The sequence below is a fragment of the Nesoenas mayeri genome (genome assembly GCF_963082525.1).
Source record: "Nesoenas mayeri genome assembly, chromosome: 17".
NCBI lineage: Eukaryota > Metazoa > Chordata > Aves > Columbiformes > Columbidae > Nesoenas > Nesoenas mayeri.
In genome coordinates, this window is record NC_137565.1 from 8,477,560 (window position 1) to 8,492,630 (window position 15,071).

At 38.8% G+C, this 15,071-nt stretch overlaps 1 protein-coding gene across 3 annotated transcripts in view; it reads right to left on the bottom strand.

The window, feature by feature from the left end:
- Window positions 1-15,071, bottom strand: part of PI4KA (phosphatidylinositol 4-kinase alpha) — a 55,561-nt gene that overhangs the window by 13,546 nt on the left and 26,944 nt on the right. For all 3 annotated transcript variants that reach the window (XR_013922956.1, XM_080355128.1, XM_080355129.1), the window contains exons 20-40: window positions 13,687-13,795; window positions 13,026-13,162; window positions 11,960-12,093; window positions 10,853-10,935; window positions 10,506-10,576; window positions 10,264-10,388; window positions 9,610-9,691; window positions 9,024-9,107; window positions 8,608-8,697; window positions 7,294-7,413; window positions 6,482-6,574; window positions 5,977-6,133; window positions 5,574-5,701; window positions 4,161-4,319; window positions 3,651-3,802; window positions 3,045-3,152; window positions 2,210-2,337; window positions 2,010-2,129; window positions 1,282-1,361; window positions 954-1,147; window positions 144-234 (exon numbers count right to left, since the gene is read on the bottom strand). Coding sequence is in view for 2 of the 3 variants with exons in the window: in XM_080355128.1 (XP_080211254.1) it covers window positions 144-234; window positions 954-1,147; window positions 1,282-1,361; window positions 2,010-2,129; window positions 2,210-2,337; window positions 3,045-3,152; window positions 3,651-3,802; window positions 4,161-4,319; window positions 5,574-5,701; window positions 5,977-6,133; window positions 6,482-6,574; window positions 7,294-7,413; window positions 8,608-8,697; window positions 9,024-9,107; window positions 9,610-9,691; window positions 10,264-10,388; window positions 10,506-10,576; window positions 10,853-10,935; window positions 11,960-12,093; window positions 13,026-13,162; window positions 13,687-13,795 (2,445 nt within the window). In the remaining variant the exon portion in view is untranslated. The remainder of the gene's footprint in view (window positions 1-143; window positions 235-953; window positions 1,148-1,281; window positions 1,362-2,009; window positions 2,130-2,209; window positions 2,338-3,044; window positions 3,153-3,650; window positions 3,803-4,160; window positions 4,320-5,573; window positions 5,702-5,976; window positions 6,134-6,481; window positions 6,575-7,293; window positions 7,414-8,607; window positions 8,698-9,023; window positions 9,108-9,609; window positions 9,692-10,263; window positions 10,389-10,505; window positions 10,577-10,852; window positions 10,936-11,959; window positions 12,094-13,025; window positions 13,163-13,686; window positions 13,796-15,071) is intronic.

Here is a 15,071-nt window from a genome sequence, read left to right on the forward strand (position 1 = left end):
CCTTTTGTAAGAGTCAAAGAAGATTCAGTCTTCCTGTCATCTGTTTTACAGGTGACGTACAGAAGTAAAGACTGTATTTTCCAATACATCTGAATGAAATGGCCGTACTAGGGCCCTGTAACAGCACAAATATTCAAAAGTACCTTTATTGCTTCAGGAACATCACTAACAGCTCCTGGGTCCAACCGAACCAGACGGGTCACTTCTGTTCCAATAGCTTCAGTGTTCTTAAATCTAAGTATAACCAGGAATATGATAATATTAGAAAATTTTGACAGCTTCTTCTATTTATGTGAAATTGAGAACAGAAAAAGGAAGAAAAGTATCTGCTTAAGAAACAAATAGTCCAACTATGAAATAATGCACATTGAGGGACCAATATGCTGTCAAAAGGGGATTCGGGAACAACTGGTCCTCATCCAGTGCCTTTGTATAAACCACTAGTATTTTAGCCCACCACTGGATTCTTGGCTGAAATATACTGTCTGGGATTCTACAGAAACCAGCGTGCAGAACTCGACTTGGCAAAAACTGTCACTGTTGTAAGGGGGAAAGAATTTCCTCTCCCTGCTGGAGCCAACTACGCTAATTCTCCTATAATACTTATTAAAGCGCAAGCCAATATATAGCTGGAACACTTCACTCAAAGTTACTTTTAGCACTGTTAAAATGCTGTGCCTGCTAATAGGTTAAATGCTATTTAAAACCAAACATGATTTCTTCTAAACAAAACACTAAGTGTTAGTGAAGAACGCGTGGCAGGAAAGGCAGCTGGACTCCAGCAGAGCCTCAGCCAAATGAGTATGCTAAGTAATCAAGTTTTTCCCATTTCCAAGGTCCCAACCAGCTGTATAAGTGACTGTAACAGGAACAAGTGCCATCAGTACTTACGGTCTAACTCTACTGCTAAGGCAGCAGGAATTACATCAGTTCTTTCTCCTGAAATATCTCACCTGGTAGGCAGCTGTACAGCAAGATGAGGAGAAATGCTCCAAGCCAGATTTACATTATCCTTCCATTGCTTCTCACTAAGACTGATATACTTAGACCTCCAGTTTGCTACGCTGCTCTCTCCAGTTTGATCCAACTCAAGCTCAGGGGAAGACAGTGGATTGTACCATGTGATTAAGCGTTCAATCTCAGTAGCCTGAGGGAAACAGAAAAAAAAGTGCTTTCTAGAAGAAAAAACACCCTCAGTTTCATACTTCAGTTTATGTATCCTGCAGCAACAACAGCGTTTCAGAAATTCATACAGATTCCCTGGTTTTTTTGATGACCCACCAGTAACGAGAGCAGTAATGTTCTTCGCTTCATGTAGTACTTGTGTAGCTGCGTACCTCTGTTAGTCTTCTTAGACATTCCTTGAGAAAAGGATAGAATGTTTTCAATGGCTTTTGTTCAGTATGTTAAACAGTGCTTTTGAACTGTCCACACCTGGCAACATTAACACATAAGAACTGAGCAACCATAGGACACTTGTAAATTTAGATCAGAGTGACTTCCAAAAGTCAGTACTGCAGCTACTCATCGTACGGTTGTTCTCTGGGTATATGGAGTACGACAAGCTACAGGGTTATCAATTTAGCCAGTAATGCATTCACTTTGGAAACACAACTGCCCATTGAAAAGAAAGAGCACATAGTTTACAACTGTACAGAAACACAGCCCACAATGTAATGCCATTCTGCTGCCCCCAGAAAGCACTGGAGCATGTTTGCACAAAGCAATTTCGTTACAGGATTTCAACACATCTTGACCTCCAGTCTTATTTCTTCTGCACTACAGAACTGAACATTTTATCAAACAAAATGAGTAATTTCAAAACTTCGCTGTTTGCTACCAGTGAGACTTTTTCTGCCCCCTCTCCAAAGTTTGACACCAGTAATTAAATACCCTGCCAGAAAAAGAAGAGTCCAATATTAAAGGTAAATATTGACTTTAAGCAACAACTGTATATAAAATATGCTGTAAAGTGGGTTGCAATGAGCTGGTTTCAATCAAAGAGATACCTGATTTTTTAGATATGGTTGACATGCCACTGGACAAAGGGTAAGTATTTATCCATCCTTGTGTAGCTTGTTGCCGAGATCCAACATTGATATCCAGGTTGCTCCTGGTGTCTTGATTATCTAAGAACAGAGCACAGACCTGATGTAGAATCCAATCAAAGAAACGACAGGCTTGTGAAATGGCTCATAAAGGAACTCACCAGGTGGCACAAGCTGGCTGGCAGTCAGATACTTCTTGTCTGAGAACATCGCTGTCCAAAACTTGATCAATATGCTGATATCCTCACGAAGCCTCTTCTCCCCTTGCGTGGGGAATTTTGAGGGACAACTTAGAGAAATCACACAAATAATGTGAAGTCGAATGTATTAGAGAAAAAAAAACAACCCACAAACAAATCTAATGTAGTCAACATTTCTTATTCTAACCAGAACCTACAAGGATGAGACTGCACATCACTACATTTTACCCTCATTGCTTCATTTTGTCTGACTGAAGAGTAGAAACTTCCGGTCATAATTGAAAATAAAGCAGCAGCCTGTCACCATCTTGGATTCACTTGAAATCTAATATTATGGCTGACTGGCCTCCTCAAATTCAGACATTCCTATCAATTATATTCTTTTCTGTCATGCCCATGTCAAATGTTGAAATCACCAGATTCATTGTGGGTGTACTTTCAAAACAGTGAAACTATATTTCAGCCACACATTTTGTAATAGCAATTGTTTAAATCTTATAAATCTACGTACAGTTTTGAGCACTGAATAAACTCCAAAATAAAAAAGCAAAGAGAAACATTCCTGAAGGCATTACTTTGTAAGCCGCACATAAAAACTGGAACTTACATCTAAGCCTCTTTGAAATGGTTTAGGAACTACACAAAAGCACAAAAGTTTCTCTTAAAATGGGCAAAAAAGGAAAGGAAGAAGTTAAATCACTAGAAGACAAAGACAGCTGCTGCTCGGAACTATCATGGAAGGTTCAAGGAAATCACACACACACTTTCAGTTATGTAGTTGTAAATAAAAAAGTACCTGAAATAATCAAAGGCAGTTGAATAAATCTTTTCTCTCAAAACGTTTCGAATAGTTGCATTTGGAACCACATCAGCATGCAGCAAAGACAAGCCCAGAGTCAGTAACCTAATAAAAAATAGTTAGAGAATGAATATTTTGGCATTCTCAAGATGGTGACCAATGTAACACCATACAAACTACGGTTTCAGCTGTAATTACGTTCATTTCTTTGAGAAGTGTCTGTTCCAGAGCTCTTCTCAAACTGTTTTTATAATCATCACTCTGTTCCTAAAGCTGTGACTACTGAACCATAGAAAGCTGAAGCTTTAAAGTCATGAAAAGTGAAAACACTTGATGGAGCAAAATTATCCTCAACTGATACATTGACTGGATCCATGATGCGGGCAACTCACTAGATGAAATTATCCCATTAAGTTTTCTGAAGCACCAAAAGTGACTTTCTGCTTTGAAAACAGATCTCAGGCTCTACATCATTCCCGGCTTTTAAAGGACTTCTCACCACCTGAAGCCAAGGACCAGTTATACAGTTTAGTATTTTTCCCTCCCAGTCCTCTACGACCTTATTTCTTCCACCAAAGAAAAAACCAAACCAACACTACTCACTTAAATCGGGGTCCAATTGCTGCCACATGCCGATTCAAACTGCCTTTTGCTCCTCCAATGTTCAATGAGAGAGAGCGCTGGAGCAGGCTGGAGAAGATCTCTATTTGGTCAGAACTGCAGTACTTAGCTATTTCAAATCTCTGCACCAAAAACTGAGAAAGAACAAAAGACATGCTTTGCTTCCTTTGACCTTTTTCAACTCAAAAAACACCCCAGTTTTTTCTGTTTCAAACAGAAATTATTAGGGACTCAATTATTAGGGACATGGTTTAGCGCTATAGTTAGGTTATGGTTGGACTCGATGATCTTGAGGGTCTCTTCCAACCAGAATTATTCTATGACTACACTGTGCTCATATAAAAGTGTGTGTATCCTGGCTTTGAGGCAGCAGGACTACACCATTGTGACTCCACTCTCTTCCAAAATCATAAGAGCAATTAGCGCAGAGTAGCTTAATCACAGCGTCACTGCAACACTGCCATAGGCGGGTCAATCAGAAGAAATACACACCTCTATCCAGATGTAATGCGGGGTCACCTCTGGCGGACAAGGCCTCGGCTGGCTTTCTTCTGAGGCTGCTAATGGATCTGCTTCTTTCTGCTCAGTAGAAAACAGGCCAACTTTCTGCTCTACCGTCATCTGCCAGGCTCCTGCCATTTCCCGCATGAACTGCAAAATGGAAGATCACACTGTTTCCTGTTTCAATAGCGTCTCGTTATAGGGAAAGCACAATCTTTCACCGTGGGGCACACAAGAATCTAACCCATCAATTAAAATCTGAGGCAATATTAATGAAGAGGCAGAGACCGGTCTATATATCCCACCTGAAATAAAAAGTTTCCTTCACATCCTAAATTAAGATGGGAAGAAAGACTCCATCAGAAGTGCAGCTCTTGACAGAAAGACTAAGGGCAACACAGCAGACAAGCACTGGATTTTGTTGAGGAGACTGGACTGCTAGATGAGCTGGTGCCATCCACCCTCCCGCTAGATCTGCTGGAGTTTGCTGCCTCCAACACCAGGACAGCAGAGAGAAGCGTGTGCCAGGTTCTCACGTGCTGCGGGACACCGGCTGGCTCAGGAGCACACACAGCTGCTGCTGAGGCACAGCAGAGATGGCACATAATTCACTTTTTCTGAACCTGCTCTGGGGACCAGCATCCTCTGGTAGAAAAGAGACCCAACAACCAAGGTTGCTTATCTGATCTCCTTGAAAAGATACAAAGAAATTTCCCAGAAGCCTAAAGAGGGAAAAAATGAAACTGATGCTTAAGAAGTTAAACACTGAAATGTGCATGTAAACTGACCTAAGTAAATTTAGATTGACGATTATCTCCAGCAAGTGAAACACTTGGTGCTCACTAACTGGAGCAACTAGCAGAGGCAGCTTCCTCAGCTGTGTGCAGGCTGCCACTACACCACGCTCAGTTCCTTTATTGCTATTAGATGCATCCTCAGTTCACAAAATACAGCTGTTCTAGCCTGTTATAAGATCAGGACTCTTGCAAGTCTATTTTTTATGCAAGGATGCAATGCCAGATACCAAAGGCTCTAACTGATGAGCAGGGGCATTGATTTCTATTTGTTTTAGAACACCATTGTATACATTGCAGTAGTTCGGAACCTGATTCATGAGCAGCTCAGGCATCTCAGGAGCAAAACAAATTGTACAGCTGAGATCCTAGCAGATTTCCTTTGCTATATTATTCCTGCTGCTGAGAAAGATTTATTTCCCATAGTTCACTTTGTGAGGCTGCTCAGAATCCAACACTACAGGATCAAAGACTTCCTGGTAGGCTAAAGTGATTAACAAGGCATTTAACATCCTTACTTGACACAGATTCACAATAGCTGTGAATCTCTCAAAATTTTCTTCTCCTTCCCTTGCAGGAGCGGAGAGAGAGTTGTTAAATAGCTTCCTACCGGCACTTCTATTCCATTCTTGGCAGCGAGCAGCCACTCCCAGCAAGCAATTGCTGTTTCCATGCCGTGTTCATTGAACATTCGCAGGGGTCCCCAACACAGATGATGAAGGAGCTGAGGATCACAGTCTGAAAACAAACACTCAGATTTCTCATACAGAATAAATAAATGCTTTTCACATCAACATGAACTTGGTGTGCACAATATATAATAATCAATTCCTAATAAATAGCTTCTACTTTAAGAAGGCTTTTCCCCAATATAAGGCTAATTGAAAAAAAAAAAAACAAAATACAGTTTTGCTGCATGTTCAAGTGTACTGAGTTTGAACACAGACAGATTTGTAGTTTATAACTCTTGATATTCACAGCCAGAAAGCAGAATTCCATCTGTTTTTCATTACCTTTGCTGCTTATTAGCAGTGCAGTCAACTTAAACATGGCCTGGGTATAGAATTCAGCATGGCCTAATTCAAGAGCATCATTAAGCTCTTTGACCATCAGTTTATTTAGGTCAGATGTTCGTCCTGTAGCATTTGAGAACTGAATCATTCCAGAAACCTGTAAAACATAATGAGTTTTTCAAGAGAGAACAGTATTTTTAGGAATCTAGTTTGGTATTGGTCACGTGTTGATTAAGGAACTCCACAGAGACATCTTTTGTTACTACTTTGCTAAATCTTCAGCTTTATCTGCAATCTAAGAACTTCTTGCAAGACCAACAGTAAAATGATCTGTTTAATAACACAAGAAAATTATACCCTGCATCTTGAAGGAATTTAACTTCAGAGTCTGTACTCAAAATAACATAGAACCATACAATAGCTCAGGTGGGAAGGGACATCACCCCCTGGAAAGCCATGCCAGAGCTCCTGGACACTCCGCACTCACGATAAACCCTGTACTTACCTCTCCTGCGTAGCGGTTGCGCAAGTTAAGAGAAGCCATGAAGTTGGAGTAGTCCTTCTTCACACAAGTAGGTCTTTCAGTTAGCTGGGTCGCCTGTGACCAGACCACATACAGGTGTTTTTACTGTTCATATACAACCATTTGTCTTTTTTTCTATTTATACCTTCATATATGTTTTAAGTTTAGTTTTCCTTATGCTTATAATCAGAACAGTATCAGAAGTATTAGGTACAATAGTACCAGGACCAATAAAAATTAAAGGAATATGTTTCAAAGCTGCTGCTAAAAACCAAGCTGGCTGATGATACAACAGGTTATACTGGGTGCTTCTCCAAGAGACCAGAAATTTCAACCACAAATGAGAAAAAATGAACTGTAAAAAGCTGTGTATAACTGCATGAAATGTTCAATGCAAAAACACATTTTGAGTGAAGCTACGTCAAACTCGGAGCAAAGAGGTGTCACCCAAAACTCACCTACGTTACTACTCCAGAAACCAGCTCATTTCAGCCTTACACAAATACATTACTTTCAAATAATTAAAAATCAACCATAGAAAACTCTTAAACAGCATTAGATACGGTTCTATTTCCTTGCTGGTTACCATCTTACCTTTCTGGATTTTACAGAACAATGTAATTGGAAGATACTTTGGTTAGCGATGGAAAGAAATAGGGTATCTGAGAAATGTTCATGTGCCATAACAAAGGTGAATTAGAAAATCTGTATTATGTGGCTACACTGAATGTTATAAAATTAATATGACAGCTATACAGGTGCACAAACAAACAAGAATTGTGCCCAATACTCACGCCCAGAGTGGTGTTCTGCCTATTGTAGCCTGCGAAGTGCAAAACGCTTTCTGTAGCCATGGCCAGTCCTGTGTGCTGGGACAAACCCGACACCCAGTTCTGATGTTTGTTTAGGTACTCCTACAAACAAAGAAACAAAAAACCCCAACAAAACAATGTGTTTGTTGGAAAACTACTGTGTTTTTCAACACAGGCAGCTCATAAGCAAATGTTGCATCATTGCAAACTACCAGGAAACTCACATACCTGACAATAAATAGGCTGTCTCTAGTTCCTTTTAGACATTCATACCCTGGCAATAAGAAATTCTGAACATCCTCCTAAATATATAAAGAGTAAGACTCGTTCCATTTTGTAAAAGATAAAGTGATCAAGATAGATACTTGAAGGCTGAGGCTTTCCTTAAAAACAATCAATTTTCATTAAAAGAATCTTACAAAAGGAAATGCTTTGGACTCCAGGGAAGAAGGGAATATAATTAGTTATGCTTTTACATAGCGATAGAACCCCTTGAGTTCTTTTCAGGGAAGGAAATATGAACTTCAGGTAGAGTTGCAGTGTCCAAGATCCTGAGCCTCCCCAGAAATTCTGTTACCAGCATCAAGTGAGGCACCCTGAGACAGAATCCTCGTCTAACCTGGACTTCAGAGTTTCTTCAACTACTCACCAAAAATTAACAGACACCTGCATTTTACTATAATGAGACTTTTTATTTACATTAAAGATATTTTATTTATTTTATTAGTACATAATAAATAGTCTTCTGTAATCTTTGCTTTTGGTCTTTTGACTGCTTTCTACCAAACTCTGCCATATGTGAGCATTTTCTACACCCACGCTCAAATTAAAGTCTCTAGTTCACAGCTTTCTCACGTATTAGCAGTGTGTCTCTGTATTTAAAAACCACAAAGACAGAAAAAAAAACATCTTCCAAAGAGGAAAACAAGACACAAGTTTTACATCCTAACCATACGTTTCAGTCCTGCTGATATATTCAGCTAATGCGCCAGCATTAAACAAACTTTGCTTGGCAGATGATTCTATCACACCAAATTCTGACTTTTTAAGTAAATCCAGGATGATCAACAGCTTACAAATCTGTTATTTTACAGATACCCAGGTTAGGACTACATCAAAAGTCACATCAAATCAAAAACTCTAATTTTTCTGTCAATGCTTTAAAGGACATCTCAGAGCAACAGAAAAAAAATCAAAATTATACTTGGATAGCCTGAGGAAAAAAAAGAACAAAACCAAAACCACCCCACAATTTAATTCTCAGATCAAATTCTTTCACACAAACAGGCTCATTACCTGGAGATGAGATTTTGTAACGGAGGGAGCCCATTTCATTGCTTCTTGCAGAATCATTCCACAGCGTGCAGCAAAATCCTTGACTATACTCTAGAATTAGAACGCATCAATACAATCAGGAAAATACAGGACGTTTAAGAGGCAGCACCAGTTTTAATGGTGTAATAAGTAACACATGGAGTAAGGCAGGTTGTGGCAACATTATACAGTAAAACTGGCACACTTCAAGTCAAGTAAAATAATAAGATTTGGAAAAACATAAATACCAAGTGGCATATTGTATTAGAAAAACCTTACCTAGGGAAGTATTTTTAAGACAAGGACAATTCAGAGTAGCTCACTTATCTCCTTGACATTAAATTAGAATAAAATCAGGGATTATTTTGTTGTTTGATAGATCAAGGAGAATCACCTACCTCTCTGGCTTCATGTGTGTCAGGGACAGTTATTCTATATGGAGCATCAGGAATGTCATAGTATGGTTGGTCCTTGTGAATGTCCTAAACAAAAACAATTCTCAATAAGATAAAATTCATCATCACTTGATTTGAACACCACAGGTAGCACTCCCCTCAAACAAGACATTTGAGTTACCAAACCTTTTTGCTAATACTTCCAAAATCCATCTGAACACCTCTAAGAAACACAACCAAAAAAACACCACCAAACTTTTATTTCAAATGAGACAGTTCAACAGCAATGGGTAATCCTGTGGTTTATTCTTGATGCTAAATTTGACTTTCTGAACCACATTTGACAACAACTCTCTAGCACTAGTTTTACTACCTATGTAACAGCAGTGCAAATACGCTCCTTACTTCATAGAACTTAAAATTAAGGTTTTAATCAATCTTAGCGATCATAGCAAAACCAAATTAAGAACTCAAATAAGTATCAAATAAATGCAAAACAAAGCAAAAAAAAAAAAATCTGTTCTGTTAAAGAAAAGATGGAAATATACATTTTATTTCCCTAATAGCAATACTGAAAAATGGAACTTACTGCACTAAGGGACAGTGACAGCGTCTGCAGAATATCTAGCATAGTCTTCAGCACAGTTCCACTCCACAGCAAGTGAGGAAATCTAGAGCAAGACAGGATTCAGAAACACAATAACCATGGAGAGCTGAGGATGGATATTATTTTAGCAAAAAGCAGAGCTGCTCAAAGAGCTATGTGCACCACCAGATAAGCTCACGCTGGACAAAGTTCCAAAGCTCGCCATGCCTTGCAGCAGCCCAGCTCAGGACAGAGCCAAGAGCTCTCGAAGAGCCAGCCAATTAGAGCTACTTCATAGAAATTGAAATTGCATTTATTTCATGGGCACTTTGCTTTGCTCCATCCGTGGGCTGCCCAGGGGGGTTGTGGAATCTCCTTCCCTGCAGACATTCAAAACCCGCCTGGACACCTTCCTGTGTAACCTCATCTGGGTGTTCCTGCTCCATGGGGGGATTGCACTGGATGAGCTTTTGAGGTCCCTTCCAATCCCTGACATTCTGTGATTCTGTGTGATTTTAAGCAGGGGTTTCAGAGCACAGGTTAAAAATGCTACTGAATGTTATTTTTCAAGGAGATGTTCTGGCAGTAGTACCAGCCAAGAAATCCACCGTTGTCATCGACTGCATAAGAGAAGGGGAAACTGAAATCTATACTCACTTGTCTACCAGACCAGATAAGTATTTGTCTGCAACTCTCCTGATCCTCTTGTGAATGTGGTTGAAATTCACCAGCAGGAACTGAGCATGTCTCTCCAGCTCTTCTTCGTTCTCCTTAGTTTTAGGCTAAAAAGCATGCCAAAGAGAAGGATGAAGCTCTTAAGGAAAAAGACAAGCACACTTTCATAAACTGAAATGAGAGCATTTATACAAATATAAAATTTTAGTTTCCACATAACCTACTTTATCAGCCATCATTGTCAGGAAAGCTTCAAACACCTTATCAGCAACAGCTATCACACACTGCATCATGCCTGAGGAATCGAGAGAAGTGACAGGTTTGATTATCAAGATTACGTTTGCTTTATAAACCTTGTTTAACAGTTAAAAAGTGTTTATGTTTATTCAGCCAACACTGAACCAAGCTGTCTCAAAACAAAACCAGCCTTCTTGGCAAGAATAAAGCAACAGCAATCTAGTGAACATGATTAATATTGTTACACAGTTGCTTTATTTGTTTTAGTTTTGCATGCCTGGAGGTAACTTCCTAGTAACTCAAGTTGCAAGATAATCTAGACAGGTAATCTTACCAGATTTGTCTTTTTGAATTGCTTTATCCTCAAAATAGCAAAACATGACTTGGAAACGATCTTGGTCAGTTGAACGCAATACCCTAGGAAAAGAATAGTTTTGTGGGCTGGGTTGCTTTAAGTTTTTTTGGTTTTCATCCTCTTTTTAACCATCTTAAACACAAATCTATGTACCTTAATGCCACTGTACACACCACACACATATAGACTTATTTCATGATAATTTAAAGTCTCTAGTAAGCATGATATGGCTGTTTTCACATTCAACTAAGAGGGCTCAGATCATAAAACGCCTGTTCGTCACTGAGAGGGTAACTTTCACATCTCAGGAGAGAGAAACCTGACAATGATGCACTTATATAATCACCACAAACATATAAACATGGTACAATCTTTGGCATTTGTATAGGTTTTGCATTTGTTGAATTTCCATATGATGGAAATACTTGTTTAAAAATGGTTTCTAAAATACCGTCAAGATGTTTCTGGAAATGGTCATCCCTGTTGTCAGTTTTTGTCAAAGTAAAACTGTGATGGAGAAGCTTTTTCCTACTTTCCTCACTGCTAGACCTCCACCTCAGCTTCCAGCCTAATGCTTCTTTGACCAGCAGTAATAAATACATTTTTTAAGAAAAAACAAACAAACAGTCTGTGAATTCAGCATGTTTGATTAGTACAGTCTAATACATAATACTGAGGGGGGAAAAAGTAGACTACAAAAAAGATTTCTCAGCTCCTACAATACACTAATCTCACTGAACAGGTGAGTGTCTGCACTGTCCTTCAGAGGCTCAAGCCCAAGACTGTGCAGAGGATACATTACACTTGAAAGACATTCCTGTGAAGAATCTTTTCTTCCAATCTTCTATCAGTTCTATACAGAAGAGACCCCATTTTTTGGGCCCTACTATATCACTCCATCCTTTTTATTTATCCTAAAAGCATTTTTCCACAGATGAATTCCCAGTCTTGGAATTGTCAATAGAGCTAATGTGACTCAAAATACTGATTCTCATTTATCTGAGTGTCTGGCAATTCTGTCCTGAACATACATCGATTTTAATAACTTTGTTTTTCAATTCATCAGTGAAAAAAGTATATATATACCTCATATACTCTAGGCGATAAACAGAAAGGAGATAGGTAGACATGGCAAAGTCCAACTTATTGATCAACGCTGATACTTCTGGAGGAGGATCCAAGAGATTTATTATGGTGCTCCGCAATTCATTTAATTCAGCCTAGAGATAAATACATGAAGTTATCTTAAGTGGGAGTACTATATATTAGTCTGTGTTCTGAAAACATTTGCTGTCAGCTATTACTGTTTACTTTTTTAGCTTTGCAAGCAGTATGCCAGGATGCTCCTGTCTGCAGACTAAGACCAACCTGCTCTGACTCAGCAAGTCACAATCCTTCAAATACAGAATTAAACAGAATTAAATACGGGAGTCAAGCTCCCTGATGAAATAACTGCTTGTTCCCATGCAGTCATACCAATGAAGAAATAGAATTTCTACACTAAATGCATGTAAGTTGGATTAATATCAACATTGTCCAGCTTCTGAAACTCCATGGGTCTGTTGTGCATTTCTTTGATGTCACAGAACTAAACATCCATGCACAATGCAGATTTCTGTATTATTTGGGAGCCAAAGACATTTCATAAGCTAAAACTCTTCAATCTGCTTTACTCCGCTACCACAAATAGTCCTCAGGTAAAATCTGTCCTGCAAACAAATGGCAGAGAGAAGTAAACCAGTACCAAGCCAGAGGATAAAAAGGAAAGAAACCTCAATATTTCTTTGAAAGATTGAATGTGTTGTTTCCTTCCAAAGTCTGTCAATTTTTTTTAATTGGTGCAAGTTTTGTCAGTCTGATACAAAATGGATTAAAAATCATTAATGGGCTTCCGTCTCCACATAGACTTGGTTTCTAAACCTAATCAAAACTGAGTCGCTACCAGCTTAAACACTGTACAAACACTCAACAGATTAACTACACCCAAGCCATTGATGCGCACGGCTGTCGTAAGAGTAGTGTGCAAAAGCTGTTCTTCACTAATAGGAGGCAGGTTAAGGGGTATTGTGCTATTTCAATATATCAAGGTTACCATATCATTTAGCACTGACAGACATTATGGGAGGAGATAACAGAAGAAACTAATTCTCACAGGAGTCACAGTGTCATTCTTCATGGCAGAGTTGTACTGAAGAACAGATCGAAGTGGTTCTTTGCTGGGAAATGTGAGTAATGGAGACTTGGTGGCAATTTCACACACACCTTCATACCATTCTTCTGGCCACAGACCTGGAGCACAAGTATAAAGAAGAAGGCAGGGTGAGGGAGAAAAACAGTATTAAGATGCACTAAGTTAACCAGCATTATCAAGCTTTGCACTACTTCCTAGGGCCAATGTTTTGTGCACTTAAGCACAAGTGCTCGAAACAAGTAATCCATGTTCCAAACATAATAAACACATTTAGGTAATTCCAAGTGAAGTTTCTCACTGGATAAGAAGTTTCTACCTGATTACCACCATTCCCCATGTGTCTGATTTTCCATTTCAAGAACCTAGCTATCAAAACTTTACTTAACTAAGGATTTTTCCTAAATTAATAGCCTAAGTTCAAGTTGACCTGTGCTGCATCTCATAGCAAAACAGCAAAGATGTAAAGAAATCCTACCAGAGAACTGTAATGGAAGCTGTTCGCTTTGTAGCGTCTTCATACCTGTAATTTTTCTTCAGCCTACTGTGAATGGTTTGCATACAGTTACACTCACCAAGAGCTTAAATGTGAGGAGCAACGTTGCTCTTTCAGAATTTACACTACCTGATCCTTCCACCGCAAATCCCATCAGCACTGAGTACAACCAGAAGTCGCGGAAGAGCTTTTGCAACCTGGGCTTGGCCTCCTTGATGGGTGGCAAGCGTCTAGTGAGCTATTGAAGATATAAAAAAGAACATCAGAAAATGGCAGGAGTTAAAATAACTTAATTCCATGCTATAGGATCAACTCATATAACTTCTTAATTATGATTTACAAAAGTAATATTCTTTGTCATCTACAAAAACTAATATTATATTGCTATTGTTACACTGAAGAAAATTAGATGTTGCTAGAATATCTTACAGGCTAACATTTGAGACGCCTGAAGTAATCATTTCCTTTGTTTTACACAGGAATAATACCATGCTGATACAGTAACCTCTGAAGAGAAATACCTAATATTAGTGCACTGTCAACTGCAGAGAGGAAGAGACCACACAGCCCTTTTAAGTGTCTGGAAAACAATGCCGTGAAGCTTTGCTTCAGTGCAAAGGAACTCAAAACCAAATAAATAATAGTCAAACATACTTCTGGTTGCTATTCTTTATTAGCTTTGTGGAAATACATTGAGGCACCAATTGGGGATCTTTTATTGTTTGCACCCACGCACACAATTACATCAGTTCTGAAGAATTTACCATCTAAACAAGCGAGTAAAAGAGCATTATTAAAATTCTCTGATACTTCTTGCACAAACAGCTGCTACCACCAGAGAATCACACTTTATGCTCCCAGCAAACATGATACATAATTTTCTATGAATTTATATAACGAAGACTATAGTGTGTTATCCTAAAAAGTGTTAGAACCACAAGCTTTTTGCAGTTTGACTGTACAGTATTACTATAAACTTTGTTAAGAAAACGCCAAATTCTTATCTAACTTGAAGACATTTTCTCTAACTGTACAATGACTCCCTTGAGGTATAAAAGCCAACAGTACTTCAGTGAAACTTTGTATAAAGCCAACTTTGGATATATTTGTACATAATGAGGCAAATTGTTCATTCAAAAAAAAACCCAAAAAACAAAACAAAACAAACAAAAAACCCCGCCAAAACAAACCCAATTCCCCCTATTATAGTAAAATTAATCTGAGTTTAAGCTGGTGAATGGAACTATGGTAAAAAGCTGCTTGTGCAACACAAATATTTGCACCAACATAACACTGAGTGAAGCAGCAGCAGCCTGACCATCACAACCACAGCAGCCTCAACCACATTTGCCATAAGGTGCCCCCTAATTCATTACAAAATAGCTGCTTTTACTAGTCATTAACAGTCAAGTTTATGTGGGTGCTTGACTTTGAAACTTTACAGACACACCAATTCTTGCTCAAAGATCTTCCTCAAAAGTGACTGAGTACCTGCAAAGCCATAAAAGTAGCTC